Below are 12885 nucleotides of genomic sequence, written 5' to 3'. Positions count from 1 at the left end.
ACTAAGATCCCATAAATCCTACAAGCTGCACACCATGCAGCACAGCCAAAAAAAAAAAAGAAATTTTATGGAGCCAGTTGTGGACCCAGACAGGACCTGAAGGGAGAGACGGATCACAGCCTGGAGTCGGATGGCCTGGGTTCCGGTCTCAGTCGGCCTGTTTCTGGCTGATTGCCATGGGCTAGTCATTAATCTCTGGGTGCCTCTGTTGTCTCGTCCATGCTCTGGGGGCAAGTGATGACCAAACGAGTGACCCTGAAGCACAGCACAGGCCTGCGCGTGCACGTATACACACACACACACGGGGCACGACAGACAGTGACTCCCAGCCCCCTCCATCCCGTCCTCATCTCCCCTCGGCAGGTCTGCCGGCGGGGGGCCTCCCCAGTCACGCCCCACCCACCCACTCACCAGAATCGAGGTGGAGATGCCCTCCAAGAAGTGGCCAAAAAGCCAGAAGGTGTCCCTCATGGACCTAACTGGGACCTTGCTCCTCTCAGGCTGAAGGCGTGAAGGCCGAACCCTTTGAAAACCACTCAGCCCTGGAGATCGCGGAGCAGCTGACCCTGTTGGACCACCTAGTCTTCAAGAAGATCCCTTATGAGTGAGTGGGTGCAGGTTCAGACACCCCGCCCTTCCTCCTCGGGCACCGTCTTTGGCTGAATCACCATCCCTGAAGCATGTGCAGTAGATTTCCAGAGATGCATGGATTGATTCTCCACAGCTTGAAACAAAAATGCATGTGCCGGCAGGGATGAGAAAGGATCCCATCCCCTTTCCTGTCCCCAAACTCCGTCCTTACCTACCAGCTACATGCGCGTGCCCGCGCGCGCACACACGCACACACACACACTTTTCCAGAAGCATCTCTAATTCGGCGCTCCTTTCCTGGAGGTCTAGAAAAGGAGTATGTGTTCACGTATGTGCACACATGTGAGCAAATGTGCACACACGCATGAGTGTGTGTCGGTGTGTATGCATGTGCAGGAGCAGACTCTGGGGGGACTCTCTGGACTTTGAAGCAGCCCCAAGGCCTGGTTGTTACCTGCTCTGGCCTGTAGTCAATCACCCCCAGCTGCTCGTTGTAACTATACCACCTACATAATTTTGTACCACCCTTTATTCGCCTAACGGTACACCAAAATGGTATCTGTAAAGACACCGTTTTTAATAAGTGCACAGTATTCCCCAGCAGTGCACTAAGCCGTGGGCTTGTTCCCAGTTTTCACTTTTATGTTTAAAGCTGGGGTAAACCTCCTTGTAACTAAATATGTCTCTGAATTTCTGACAATTGTCCTAGAATAGTTTCCTGAAATTGGAATCACCGCTTCTGAGGTTATGAATCATTGTAGGACTTTTGATCTCTGCTTTCCAGAAAGGTAGCCCCACCTGGCACACACAGAGGCCCCCACTGACTGGGGCACTACCTCACCTAGACAGAGAGTGTCGACATTTTAGAAACCTGCCGCATCTCCTGCATGTAGAGACAGCAGTTTCTGACAGTAGTTATTGCTCCCTCCTGCCCATGGAACTCTGTCCAGGCCACTCTCACAGTCACTATCAAATAAGGAGCTTCTCCTGGAGGCCTGGATGGTCTCTGATCCCATGAGGTCACCATTACCAGAGCACGCTGCTGGCTTGGCTTGCAAGCTCCTTTATACTTCCATGTGGCCCTTTTTTGTGGCCTTGTGTCCTCCCTGTTCTACAGACCAGCTTCTGCAAGGTGACTTTAAAACGGGAGCTCTCCCATTCAGAAACAAGATCCAAAACAAGATCTGATGTGCCCATCGCACCATATCTCATTTCAGCCTTACGATAACCCTGTAAGAAAAGTATTGTCACTATTCCCGTTTCACAGATGAGGAAACTGAGGCCCCGAGATATCAAGGGCTTACCCAAAGCCACACAGCTGGTACGAGGCAGAGCTAGACCTGACCCCAGGGTCCCTTCCTCTCGAGGGCTCTGCAGAAAGTTACTCCCCAGAAATGACAACTTCAAAAAGCAGAGAACTCAAAGCAAAGAAATCAGCAAGGCAAACCTAACCTCATCCACCCTGGGTTTCTCCCTTTCTCCCTACAGGGAGTTCTTTGGACAAGGATGGATGAAACTGGAAAAGAATGAAAGGACCCCTTATATCATGAAAACCACTAAGCATTTCAATGATGTGAGTATGGGGGTAGGGGAGCGGGTGCAGTGCCTTTCTCTGCAGGTTTCTCTTCGGTGAGACCCTCAGACCACCTGGGTCCTCTCCAGCTCTGTGATTCATGGGCATGATAATTTCATTTAAAGCTCATGCCCATCCTAAAAGATGGGGGCTGTTATCACACTTTAGATACAAAGAAACCGAGACTCTGAAGGGCAGACGCCTGAGGTCTCCTGACCAGTGTCTGGTAGCTCGTGGCCTTCCTCTGCTCTACAGCCCCAGCCAGAAGGAAGGAATCTCTCCCGGCAACTTCCCCGCATTTGCCCAAGCTCCAACCCCTGCAGCCGCAGGGAGCTGTCTACCCCCAGCCTTGTGACCGCCTTGAGGGCATTTGCATTCAGCATCTTCATTCCTCTGTTGATGAATTTAACCGTCAACACAAGAGCTTTTGACGGCCGGAAGTGGAGGCATATGAGTTCACTAGTCCTGACCGCCTGGTCAAGGCCGCATCATGTCACGCACAGCCGGGGCTGGACCTTCATCCTGGGAAGGTCCTCGGCAGCCTGGAGGAAACAAGGAGGACCCAGGTGTTGCAGCTCAGGGGAGGAGCCCGACAGGGAACACAGCCGTAGAATGGAGAGCAGGATGTATAGCAGGAGAGAGGAAGCGATGGATGTGGGCGAGGCCCCAGGAAACACACACAAGGCCTGAGTCGGACGACGCCTGACCCAAAAGTCCAACCACAGCCCCAGGCAGCCATAAAAGTCCCTCTCCGGGGACTTCCCTGGTGGTCCAGTAGTTAGGACTCCACACTTCCAATGCAGGGGACGTGGGTTCCATCCCCGGTCGGGGAGCTAAGATCCCACGTGCCGCACCGCGCGGCCAAAAATAAAAAGTCCCTCCCTCTCCCCCCGCTCCCACCCCCTCCCCCAGTGTGTGCCCAGGAATCACATAAGTAAAAGGTGAGAATATGAAGTGAGCATTTATTGAATGTTGACCATGTGCCAAGCACTATGCCAAGGGTTTCGTAAGCATCATCTCATTTAATCCTGTTATTCTCATTTTTGTCTAATTCTCTGTTATCGATGAAGAAACCGAGGCTCAAGGGAGTTAAATTTCACCCCCAGTCATCAGCAGGAGAGCCTGCTTTGAACCCACACAATCCACCTCCAGAGGGCTACCCTCATCGCTACCTGGCATTTGGCCATCTCTGTTAAAATCCACCTTCCTTTGTTTTCAGGTACACAGCATGTGTACCTCTTTGAAGGTGATATTCATGGCCTGAAACTCTGTTTCTTAATCTCTCCCTGACACAGGGTTTGGTTTTGTTTTGTTTTTGCTCTTTCCCAGTCCTGTTGTCTTTAATTCTTTATCTTATTGATTGGTACTGGCTAGGATCTCCAGTATCAGGGCTAGAACTAGGGTAAGTTGAACGAGGTGCTCAGGGGGCAAAATTTAAGGGACTGTTCACCCTTGAGTGCATGCCCTTGCACCCTGGGTGCCTCCAGACCTGGCCCTTTATGACAGTGTTCAACAGAAATGGTGAATCTTGTTCTTGGTTTTAAAGAGAATGCTTCTAATATTTCCCTGCTTAGGATAATGTTTGTTTCTTTATCCAGTTAAAGAAATTCTTTTTCTTATTCCTTGTTTGCTCATAGTGGTTTTTACTATAAATGAATACTGCATTTTATCAAAATTTTTTCTGCATCTATTGAGATGGTCGTATGGTTTTTCTCCTTTAAATCTGTGGATGTGATGAATGACAGTTACAGAGTTTTCTCTAATATTCAACCATCCTTGTGTTCCACGGGCAAATCTAAAATATTCATGTTATATTAAACAAATGGATGTGTAATTTTTCCTTCTTGTATTTTCTGTATCTGGATTTGGTATCAAGATTGTACTGGCTTCATAGAATAAATTGGCAGGTATTCCTTTTTTCTCTCTTCTCTGGAAGATTTGACTACTCTATTCCTTTAAAAAAAGTTATATAACATATGTAAAACTGTTTTGAATTCAGTGTTTTCTTTATGGAAAAAAAATACTACTTCAATTTAATTAAGGTTTATAGTATGTGTGCTATTTTGTACTACCATTCCTCCCGGATTCTCTTCAGTAGTTCTCCCTTCTTAAATAGTTTTATAATTCATTCTTCTTTATATACATCCTTTAGAAATTTTTCTAAAGAAGAATATTTCTGGGTGGTAAAGCCCTACAATTTATATTCATTGGTAACTGTCCTTTAATCACCTTTATTTTTTTAATAACAAGTCGTGTTTTTTGTACTTTTTTTAAAAATAATTATTGATTCATAGGAAATTGCAAAGAAATGTACAGGGAGGTCCAGTATTTCCTGCTGCCCCAGTTCCTTGTGGTTGTAGCTCCCTGATGCTTTGGCCCCAGCTTCCTACCCCCTGGCTGCTCCAGATCCAGTCCACATTTAGTTTGCTTGTGTGTATGTGATTGTTTGCCGTGCAGGGATAGAGTAGTCCTTGGATATGTGAGACCAGGGATGCCCCAAAGTGTGTGTCCTATCCAAGATTTAGTTGTATGGTGGGAGTTTCCCTCAGAGCTTGGCTCTTCTTAACTCTAAACTTCAGAATTACTTTGTCAAGTTTTCAAGATAACTCCCATTGCATGTTTTATTGGATTGCATTAAACTTGTACATTAGTTTTGAAAAAAGACATATTTACCTTTCCATTTTGGAATCTAATCTTTTTCTTCATTAATCAATTCTTTTATTACCTTTGGTAATAAAAGCTATTTTTATTTATTTTTCATGTAGCATCCTACATAGTTCTCATTACAGGTCCCAGGTAATTTACAGATTCCCACTGGTATTTTGAAGATGGTATCTTTTTTCATTGTATTTTCTAATTGGTATTGCTAATATATAAAAAAAAATTATTTTGGTATATTGAGTCTTTAACCAGCTACCCTAATGAGCTCTGTTGGTTGTTCTGGCAGTTTTCCAATTCATTCTTCCAGGAATTTTCAAACAGACAATCATTTAATCTGCAAATAATGGTGATTTATCATCTTTACAATACTTACTCCTTTTACTTTTTTCTTATCTTATTGCATGGGCTTAAAGATCAGTAACTTGATTGCTTCAGAAATCATCCGCAATGAGGACATCAATGCGAGGGTGAGCGCCATCGAGAAGTGGGTGGCTGTGGCTGACATATGCCGATGCTTACACAACTACAATGCTGTTTTGGAGATCACCTCATCCATGAACCGGAGCGCGATCTTCCGGCTGAAAAAGACATGGCTCAAAGTCTCTAAGCAGGTGCGGGCAGGAAGCCAGCTTGGCCTGATGGTCTGGGCTGGGGCTGGGGTGGAGAGACCAGAGGGCCACCATCCATAGGTGGATGAAGGACAGGGTGAGGGCCAGTACTCCCAGGTAAAACAGAGAACCTCTTCTCCTATTTTACCTGGGACCAGATGTCAGGCCAACGGATGTGGCACTAGGACCTTGTGGGACTTTAATTCCCACTTGAATAATCAATATGCCAAAGTGGGATATAGGACAGTGATTATTGGTCCCAACACTCTTTTCCTTGAGTTGGGACAAAAGAGTGGTGACTTCTTGGGGATCTCAGTCCAGATCTGCAGGTTACCGAGATGGTGGCCAGATGATCCTGCAAGTCCTTTCCTCGGATGTTGATTTCAGCAGCCCTTCTGGCCCCCAGAGAGTTAACTTGTCCCTGTTACCCGTTAGTATGTGATCTTAAATATGGGCTTGATCTTTATTCACTCAGAACCTGATTCTGAAAAACCATAAGGTGGAGTCTTCCTCAGGAATAAAGCTCCTTGCCCTGGGGTCATGAGGAGGCAGCTCTCCTGAAAGGAGAGCACAACGGGACACTTAGGCCACCTCCTTTCTGGGTGCACTGGATGTCCCAGCCCCAGCCTGCATGTTGGCAGAAAGCTGGACAGTGACCACCAAGGGACAGGGTAAACCTCCAAAGGCACCAGTAACTTGGTTATAGTGTCTCTGGTCCTACAGCCAGGTGGGCTGTGTGGGGCCCAGGGTCTCCAAGGGGCCTGTCCCATCTGGGCCATTCTGGACTTACCCCCCTCATGGTTCTGTTTCTCCCCTGCCCCTCACTACTCTCCTCGTGCCAATGGCAGGGCATGATTCTACTCCCCAGGCAGGCAGCAGGTCCATAAATCCCTCCTACTTAGATAAGCAGCCAATCTCAGGACAGCCCTGGGACATCTCTGCTGCCCTTCCGCTGCCAGCCAATCACTGCAGCTCCGGATTACAGCAGGACTGCAAAGTACCCCTTGCATCCAATGAGGCTGGGCCTCTTGCTTAGCACACAGAGATGCCAGGATCAGGACGAAAACCAGAAGATGTCTCTCTTGTGAGCAGGCTTCTAGAAAGAACAGAGGCTGGAAGTGCGGGAGCTCAGGTGAGCAGGCACATCTGGCCACACGTGGCACACAGTGTCATGAACTCCCGAAGTCAGGGGTTGAGCAAGGCTGCCACAGAGCCTCTAAGTCATCTAGGCTGATCGGCCTGTCGAGGTTCAGACGTGGCTATGGGCAGAGTCTGAGGGACCCATTTCAGATCAGCATCTTTCTTCTCCCGCCCTATTCCATCAGAATGATGTCATCTTTTCTAGAAGCCCGCAGACCAGGCTCCATTTTCCTACCCCATTTCTGGGGGTGTGGGAATTTCTTGGCTTCATTCCCCAGCATCACCCTTGTCATAGAGTTGGAAGGGAACGGCCTTGACCATCCTGAAGTCTTCCATTCTCTGAGGAGAGTGCAAATGGAGGGCAGTTAGAGGTCAAGGTGTGTGATCTGGCCTGCCTTCCAGGATGTCATTCAAGGCCTAGGGCCAGCCAGCCTGGTCCAAAAATCAAAGATGCCTCTGAAAACACATCTAGGCCTCCACCCTCTATGGCAGACTGGACCACACTGGCTTCTCCCAGCCCTTCAGTTTGTGCTATAGCTGTCCGTGTGCATAGTGCCCGGCTCCAAGAGCTTCTGGGTAGTAGCCATGGCCGTGGCCTGGTCAACACCAACCAGGAACAGTTCGCTGTCCCTCTGCAGGTATCCCATAGGCCAAGATGGCCACATTTCTGCAGCTAGTTTTTTTTTTATCATTCCCTTCAATGTGCCAGCCCAAAGCAGAAAAGCCTGTGTCCAAGTCCAGTCTAGCCTCGGCAAGAGTCAGAACTAGTTTGGGATGTCCGGTGCCTCCCCTTTCTTCTTCCAACCTCTCTTCCCGTCCTCTTTGAAAATAAAAACTTTCCCTCGGGAAAGGATCGGGTGATGCATCTCCATAGGATGGTGCAGATGACTGATGCAGTTAGATGTGTTTCCTCTCCCTGGAACGGTTGGATTTCAGTAGAGACATAAGCCTCTCTTTGACTAACTATACTTTTTGGCTTCTTTGGAAGGAGCAGCCTTGGCCATCCAGAAGTCTTGTTTGGTGAACAGGAAAGGATGGTATTTAAGAGGCCATATATAATCATCTTTCGTCCTGACACTATTTCCAAGGCAGGCTCCTTGCTTGGTCTCTGGTTTCAGAGACGTATTCCAAGTGCCCCCATATTTCGACTCCCTGGTGTCCATACTCCAGCAGAGATGCCCAAGGCCCCAGGGGGCCTGCTATCCCAGTGAGCCTCAAAGGATGGAAGCTCCTGGCATGGCCAGAAGATGCTTGAGCTGCTTCAAGTCAGAACACGCTTTCTAAGCAGCAGCTGGGAAAATCCAGTGGCCTCCCAGGATACAAATCTCCTTCCTGGACAGAGAGCAATAACCGGAAGAGGAGCAGACACACGCCTCAAGTAAGCACGCAGGTGCGGAAGAAATCAAAGTGTGCCCACCTCAGAGCCACAAATTGGCCGCAAGTGTATGCAAAAACCCCACCCACCAGAATATCCTTTGTACCTTTTCATGGTCTCTAAGCGTGGTGATGCTTCACCTGGAGCTACGTGGCTGTGTAGCTTTTATGTCACCCACACTTCTGGACTGTCTGAACGAGTATTGCCCTTAAGGAACACCTGGACCTACCCTCCCATTTTCCAGATACGAAGGTCAAAACCTAGCAAAGTGAGTGGAGTGGCACCTTGCCCACGGGCATGCTGAGGGTGGGCGACAGAGTCCACTGAGGGCTCTGGACACTCAGACCCCACATCTGGCCTCAAGCTGCAGCATCTCATGTCTCTGCAGGTGGAGGGGAAAGAAGAGGATGCAAGAGCACAGCTCTGGAAAGAGATTAAGTGCAGGAGGGCCGTTGAGAGCCTGGGGTGGAGGTTGGCCTGGGCGTCTGAGAAGGGTCATCGCAGGTGAAAGCAGAATCATCTGTCCTTGGCTTGGTGGGGCTTGTTCCATCCTGGCCTGCGGCTTTTTCACCAGATCCAGAATAAATTTTTGCTTTGAGCGGGGTCAGTCCAAACCAGGCGACAAGACTTCGGATTGATAGGAGGGACCGAGCAGGTGGGTCTGCTCTGCCATCCTTTCTCCTTGAAGAGTACACACCGACCTCTTCTTCCATCAGAAGGAAGATTTAGCTTGTCGTCTTCTGCAGGCAGTTTTCTCAGATAAAAATTAGACCCGACGATCAGGGGTGTACTTGGCCTCTGTGGCCAGTGTCCCCTCCAGGCTGACTAGCCCCTCTGGTAATAAGATGCACGGCTGGTCTCCGGCCCGGTTTCTCAACCACATTCTGGATTCTGAGGATTAGAGCTGGAAAGGTGGTCACTAGTCATCTCCCCGTTTTATGAATGAGGGCGCTGAGGACCTCAGAGGTGAAGGGGTTTACCCAGGTCACGCAGGAGAAGCACAAAGCCAGGCTCCACCCAGGACATGCTCTGAGGCACACACCTGGTCCCTTAAGACAAACTCCAGCCACCCAAGTTGCTCCGGCCTGATACGTCGGCAGGGCCTGGCCTGGTCATTTGGCAGATGGGACCCTTTGCTGCAGGGTTTCTTCTTCTCCATCAAAGTCTTTTCTCCTTTGATGATCAGTTCACCTGCCATCTTTTTTTTTCTTGATTCTTAAATCTGGGTGGTGCTCCCGATATAGCAAAGTGAAGGTATGAGAAGATGGTCACACCTTTTGGGTACAGGCAGAAAGATCACGATGATGAAGCATCGGCCACGCCCTGTATCGGGTCCAGGTCCCTGGAGTTACCCCCGCCAAGTCCTTCCCAACCACCCAGGTCTCAGGGCCCTGACACTTGGACCCTCCTGACCCTACTCCCATGTTTCTGAAAGATGTATGAACACGGGCAAGCAAAACAAAGATCCGTGTCTGCCTCCTCAGGAGTTCAGGGTCAAGTCCCCAGACCCAGGAAGTCCCCAAATCCCCGTGCCCTATCTCGAGGAGGCAAAGCAAAGCCCTGGAGTGTGGGCCAGAGTCGCGGGCCTTGATGTGTGCTATGTGCTAGTAAATACTTCTAATTCCTTCTAGACAAAAACTTTGATTGATAAGCTCCAAAAGCTTGTGTCGTCAGAGGGCAGATTTAAGAATCTGAGAGAAGCTCTGAAAAAGTAAGTGTGTGTCATTTTGTCACCGTTATTTTTTAAATTGTAGAACCACACTGCAGAGGCATTCACGTGCCACCCCTGGCTGGAGCAGGAGGTCTGTCTGTCTGTCCATCTGTCTACCCACAAGACCGACCCCTACACATCCCAGACCCCCAGGGCAGGTCAGCTTTGTCCTCCATCTTCTACCAGAGAAATTCCAAGGTGTCAGGGCATTTCCCAGGAGAGGCACGGGAATAGTCTTGAGACGTGCAGTCGCTGTGATGCTGATAATAGTGGTTCCGGATTCCTTGATTCCAAAATGCACATTTTATTTTACATTTTACCATTTCTGACATCAGGATACATCTCACAGTCAGTGTATTTATTTCGTATGATTGTGTTTCCTTTTTGTACTGGATAATTAGTCATCAAGACAAGAGGGCATTTTACACAGCATGGCATCTTGGAATCAAAGAAATACGGTTTTACCAGTAATTTACACCTTACAGTTTGCAAAGTTTGTGCCCTGCCTGGCCATGGTGTGTGCAGCCCCATTAACACTGCCTGGGAGGTGGGCCTTCTCAACCTCGGCCTTCTTTAGAAGGCCTTTAGACCAGGATTTTTTTTTTTTTTTTTTGCCACACCACGCGGCATGTGGGATCTTAGTTCCCCAGCTAGGGTTCAAGCCTGCGCCCGCTGCAGTGGAAGTGCAGAGTCTTAACCACTGGACCATCAGGGAGGTCCCTAGACCAGGACAGTTTTTGTCGTGGGGACTGTCCTGTGCATAGAAGGATGTTTCACAGCATCCCCGGCCTCTACCCATGAAACGCCAGTGTCCGCCCCGCCCCCCCCCCCCCCCCCCAGTTATGACAACCAAGAAGGTCTCCAGACATGGCCAGCTATCCTCAGGGAGGCAAAATCGCCCCCGTTGAGAACCACTGTTGTGAGACAGATTCTCCCATGATGTTTCTCCAGACAAGGACACAGGAATTAGTGGCTGGCCCAAGGATTTGGGGCCGTGGTGACAGAGCCGGGCCTCGGCCCAGGCTGGCCTCCCAGGCCAGTGCTCCACGGTTTGCCCGAGGTTACCTCCCATGAGGGTCCAGGCCAGCTCTCCCAGGGCAGCGGTGACTCGGCCCGTTGGTACGTGCTGCGGCCACGTGCGCACGTGAAACGTGGGTTTGCTCACTCTGGTGAGACGCGCACTTGGGGTTTCTCCACCAGTCTCCGCCACTGTGTTCCCCTCGGGCACTTGAACGTGTGCCCCGTTGGGCTGGCCCTCACCCTCTCTCTCCCTGCCTGGCTGGCTACTTGCTGGACTTTGGAGAGACCCTGGGAGACCCCATAGGGTCCCGGCTCCTTATAGAACCCGGGAATGCCTTTCCTCCCTTCCGCGAGGGATCACGCGCTCACTGCCAGTACAAGGCCTCTGAAGTCCGCGACCACCCAGCACGTCCAGCCTCGCCGGTGGCTCTGACACACCACACACCCGCCCTGCCAGCCCCGTCTGCCTTTCTCGTTTTCTTCCTGCCGTGCCTGGTCTGTCCCTTGTGCCGGCTCCGTGTGCCATTGCCTTGACCATCTCCACTTTATTTGTGTCCTCAGACAGATGTTCCACCCATCTGTGCTGTCCGGCCGTCTCTCCTCCGCCTGGGCTCTGCGGAGCCCCTGTGGATTGTGCTTGCGGGGAGCTGCCCCCCCCCGTGCATTCACCAACCTGTCCGTCCGCCCGCAGGGTGCTCTGCTCCATCTGCCTCCTTCACATGGCTTCCTCGTCCACCGCCGCCGCCGCCTCCACCGCGTCCGTGGTCCCCCATTCTGTCCGAGTCCCCATGCTGACTGTCTTCCCTCTTTCAGGTTACCCGTGGGCCTATGTAAGTGCCTCTCCCAGACGCCTCTGCTCCCTGCCACACGGGGCGGAGGTGGCCTTCGGGCATCTGGGCGCTAAGACCTTTATGCAAACCGGGTTCCTGCCTTATGGAGATATAGGCCAAGCCAGGCAGGGGAAGGACAGATTGGGGCAAACGTGTCTGCACTCTTTCTTCGGAGGCACTAAGGTTTATACTTAGAGCGGTGTTGTGTCAGGGTTTGGGGGTCGTCTCACCAGGCAGGGGACGGGCCGGAGGGAGTGCAGTGAGGTGGTGGGCACAGCAGGTGACCCACCCAGACAAGGAGCCCGTGACGGACCCCACCGCGTAAGTCCTCAGACCCATTCTGAGGTCCTGGGCATCCTTTTTCGCCTGTCATTATATCATTCAGCCTTGTGCCAGCAGCCGGGCTAGCACGTGACCTTTTCCCTTTACCCCCCAATCCTGTCTCCCGTCCCCGGCCACTCTCTTAAATATCCCCTGGCCCACCTACAGTGCTTCAGTCCCCTGCCCGGGCGCCCCCAGATGAGCGCCTTATCTACCCTTCTCATTCCCCAAACCACACCCTGGTCCAACCCATGAGACTGTCCCCTCCTCTCAGCCACCCAGGGACCGGAACCTTCCCACAGCTCCAGCCAACAACATTTGGCTGAGGGCTAACTACGTTCGGCAGTAAAATGTGGTCAGCAGCTCTTTGGGGGCCAGCTCCGGTTTTGCCCGTCCGTCTCTGACGGGCTCATCTGTGCCTTTGTCTTTAGCTTGAATAGGATGCCCGCGGAAGGAGCGCAGGGGCCGGGCTCTCACTGCCAGCTGCTACCAGGAAAGCCCTCCCGTCTGTTCCCGTCAGTGGAGGATGGGAACAGCTCTGGAGGGGCGAGTCTGCTAGCGGACCAGCAGGTCACCACGCAGCCGCCTCCAAACGGGGGGGAACATCCATCTATCTACGTGGATATGATGGATCCAGAGTCCTGGAGTTCCAGAGTCTCAGGGGCTCCGACAAGGCCAAATACCCGTTTCCATCTTTATTTTCTGTCTGTGGCCACAGAGCAAAGCCCAGTCTCTTGCTAATGAGACAACAGAGCAGGGAGTATCCAGGAGGCAGAAAGCAAGACTGGACCCCGAGTCCCACCCACACTGCCAACACATTGCCAAAAAAAAAAAAAGAAAAAGAAAAAAAAAATTTTTTTTTCCATAACCTGAGTACCTGATTTCCCTGCACCCCATGCCAGAACTGAGACCTGTAAGAGAGAGCAGCCCATCCCACGGCTGTGACGGGGTGAAGGAGAGGGCTGACCCGTGCCGTCACCGCCCGTTTCCTGGGGTCAGGTGGAGCGCCCCTCGGGCAGCTGCATCTCACTTTGTCGCCAGTACCAGTTAATTTC

The 12885-nt window shown here is 50.9% G+C and overlaps 1 protein-coding gene across 2 annotated transcripts in view; it reads left to right on the top strand.

Annotated features, from left to right (window-relative positions):
* Positions 1 to 12885, top strand: part of RASGRF1 (Ras protein specific guanine nucleotide releasing factor 1) — a 103551-nt gene that overhangs the window by 81643 nt on the left and 9023 nt on the right. For both annotated transcript variants that reach the window (XM_022554601.3, XM_022554604.3), the window contains exons 21-24: positions 501 to 604; positions 2080 to 2164; positions 5239 to 5436; positions 9580 to 9659. In XM_022554601.3, coding sequence (XP_022410309.1) covers positions 501 to 604; positions 2080 to 2164; positions 5239 to 5436; positions 9580 to 9659 — 467 coding nt within the window. The remainder of the gene's footprint in view (positions 1 to 500; positions 605 to 2079; positions 2165 to 5238; positions 5437 to 9579; positions 9660 to 12885) is intronic.

The sequence above is a fragment of the Delphinapterus leucas genome, chromosome 2 (genome assembly GCF_059928025.1).
Source record: "Delphinapterus leucas isolate spDelLeu-1000000601 "Yukka" chromosome 2, BTC_Dleu_Yukka2, whole genome shotgun sequence".
NCBI lineage: Eukaryota > Metazoa > Chordata > Mammalia > Artiodactyla > Monodontidae > Delphinapterus > Delphinapterus leucas.
This window is presented reverse-complemented; position numbering and strand designations above follow the sequence as displayed.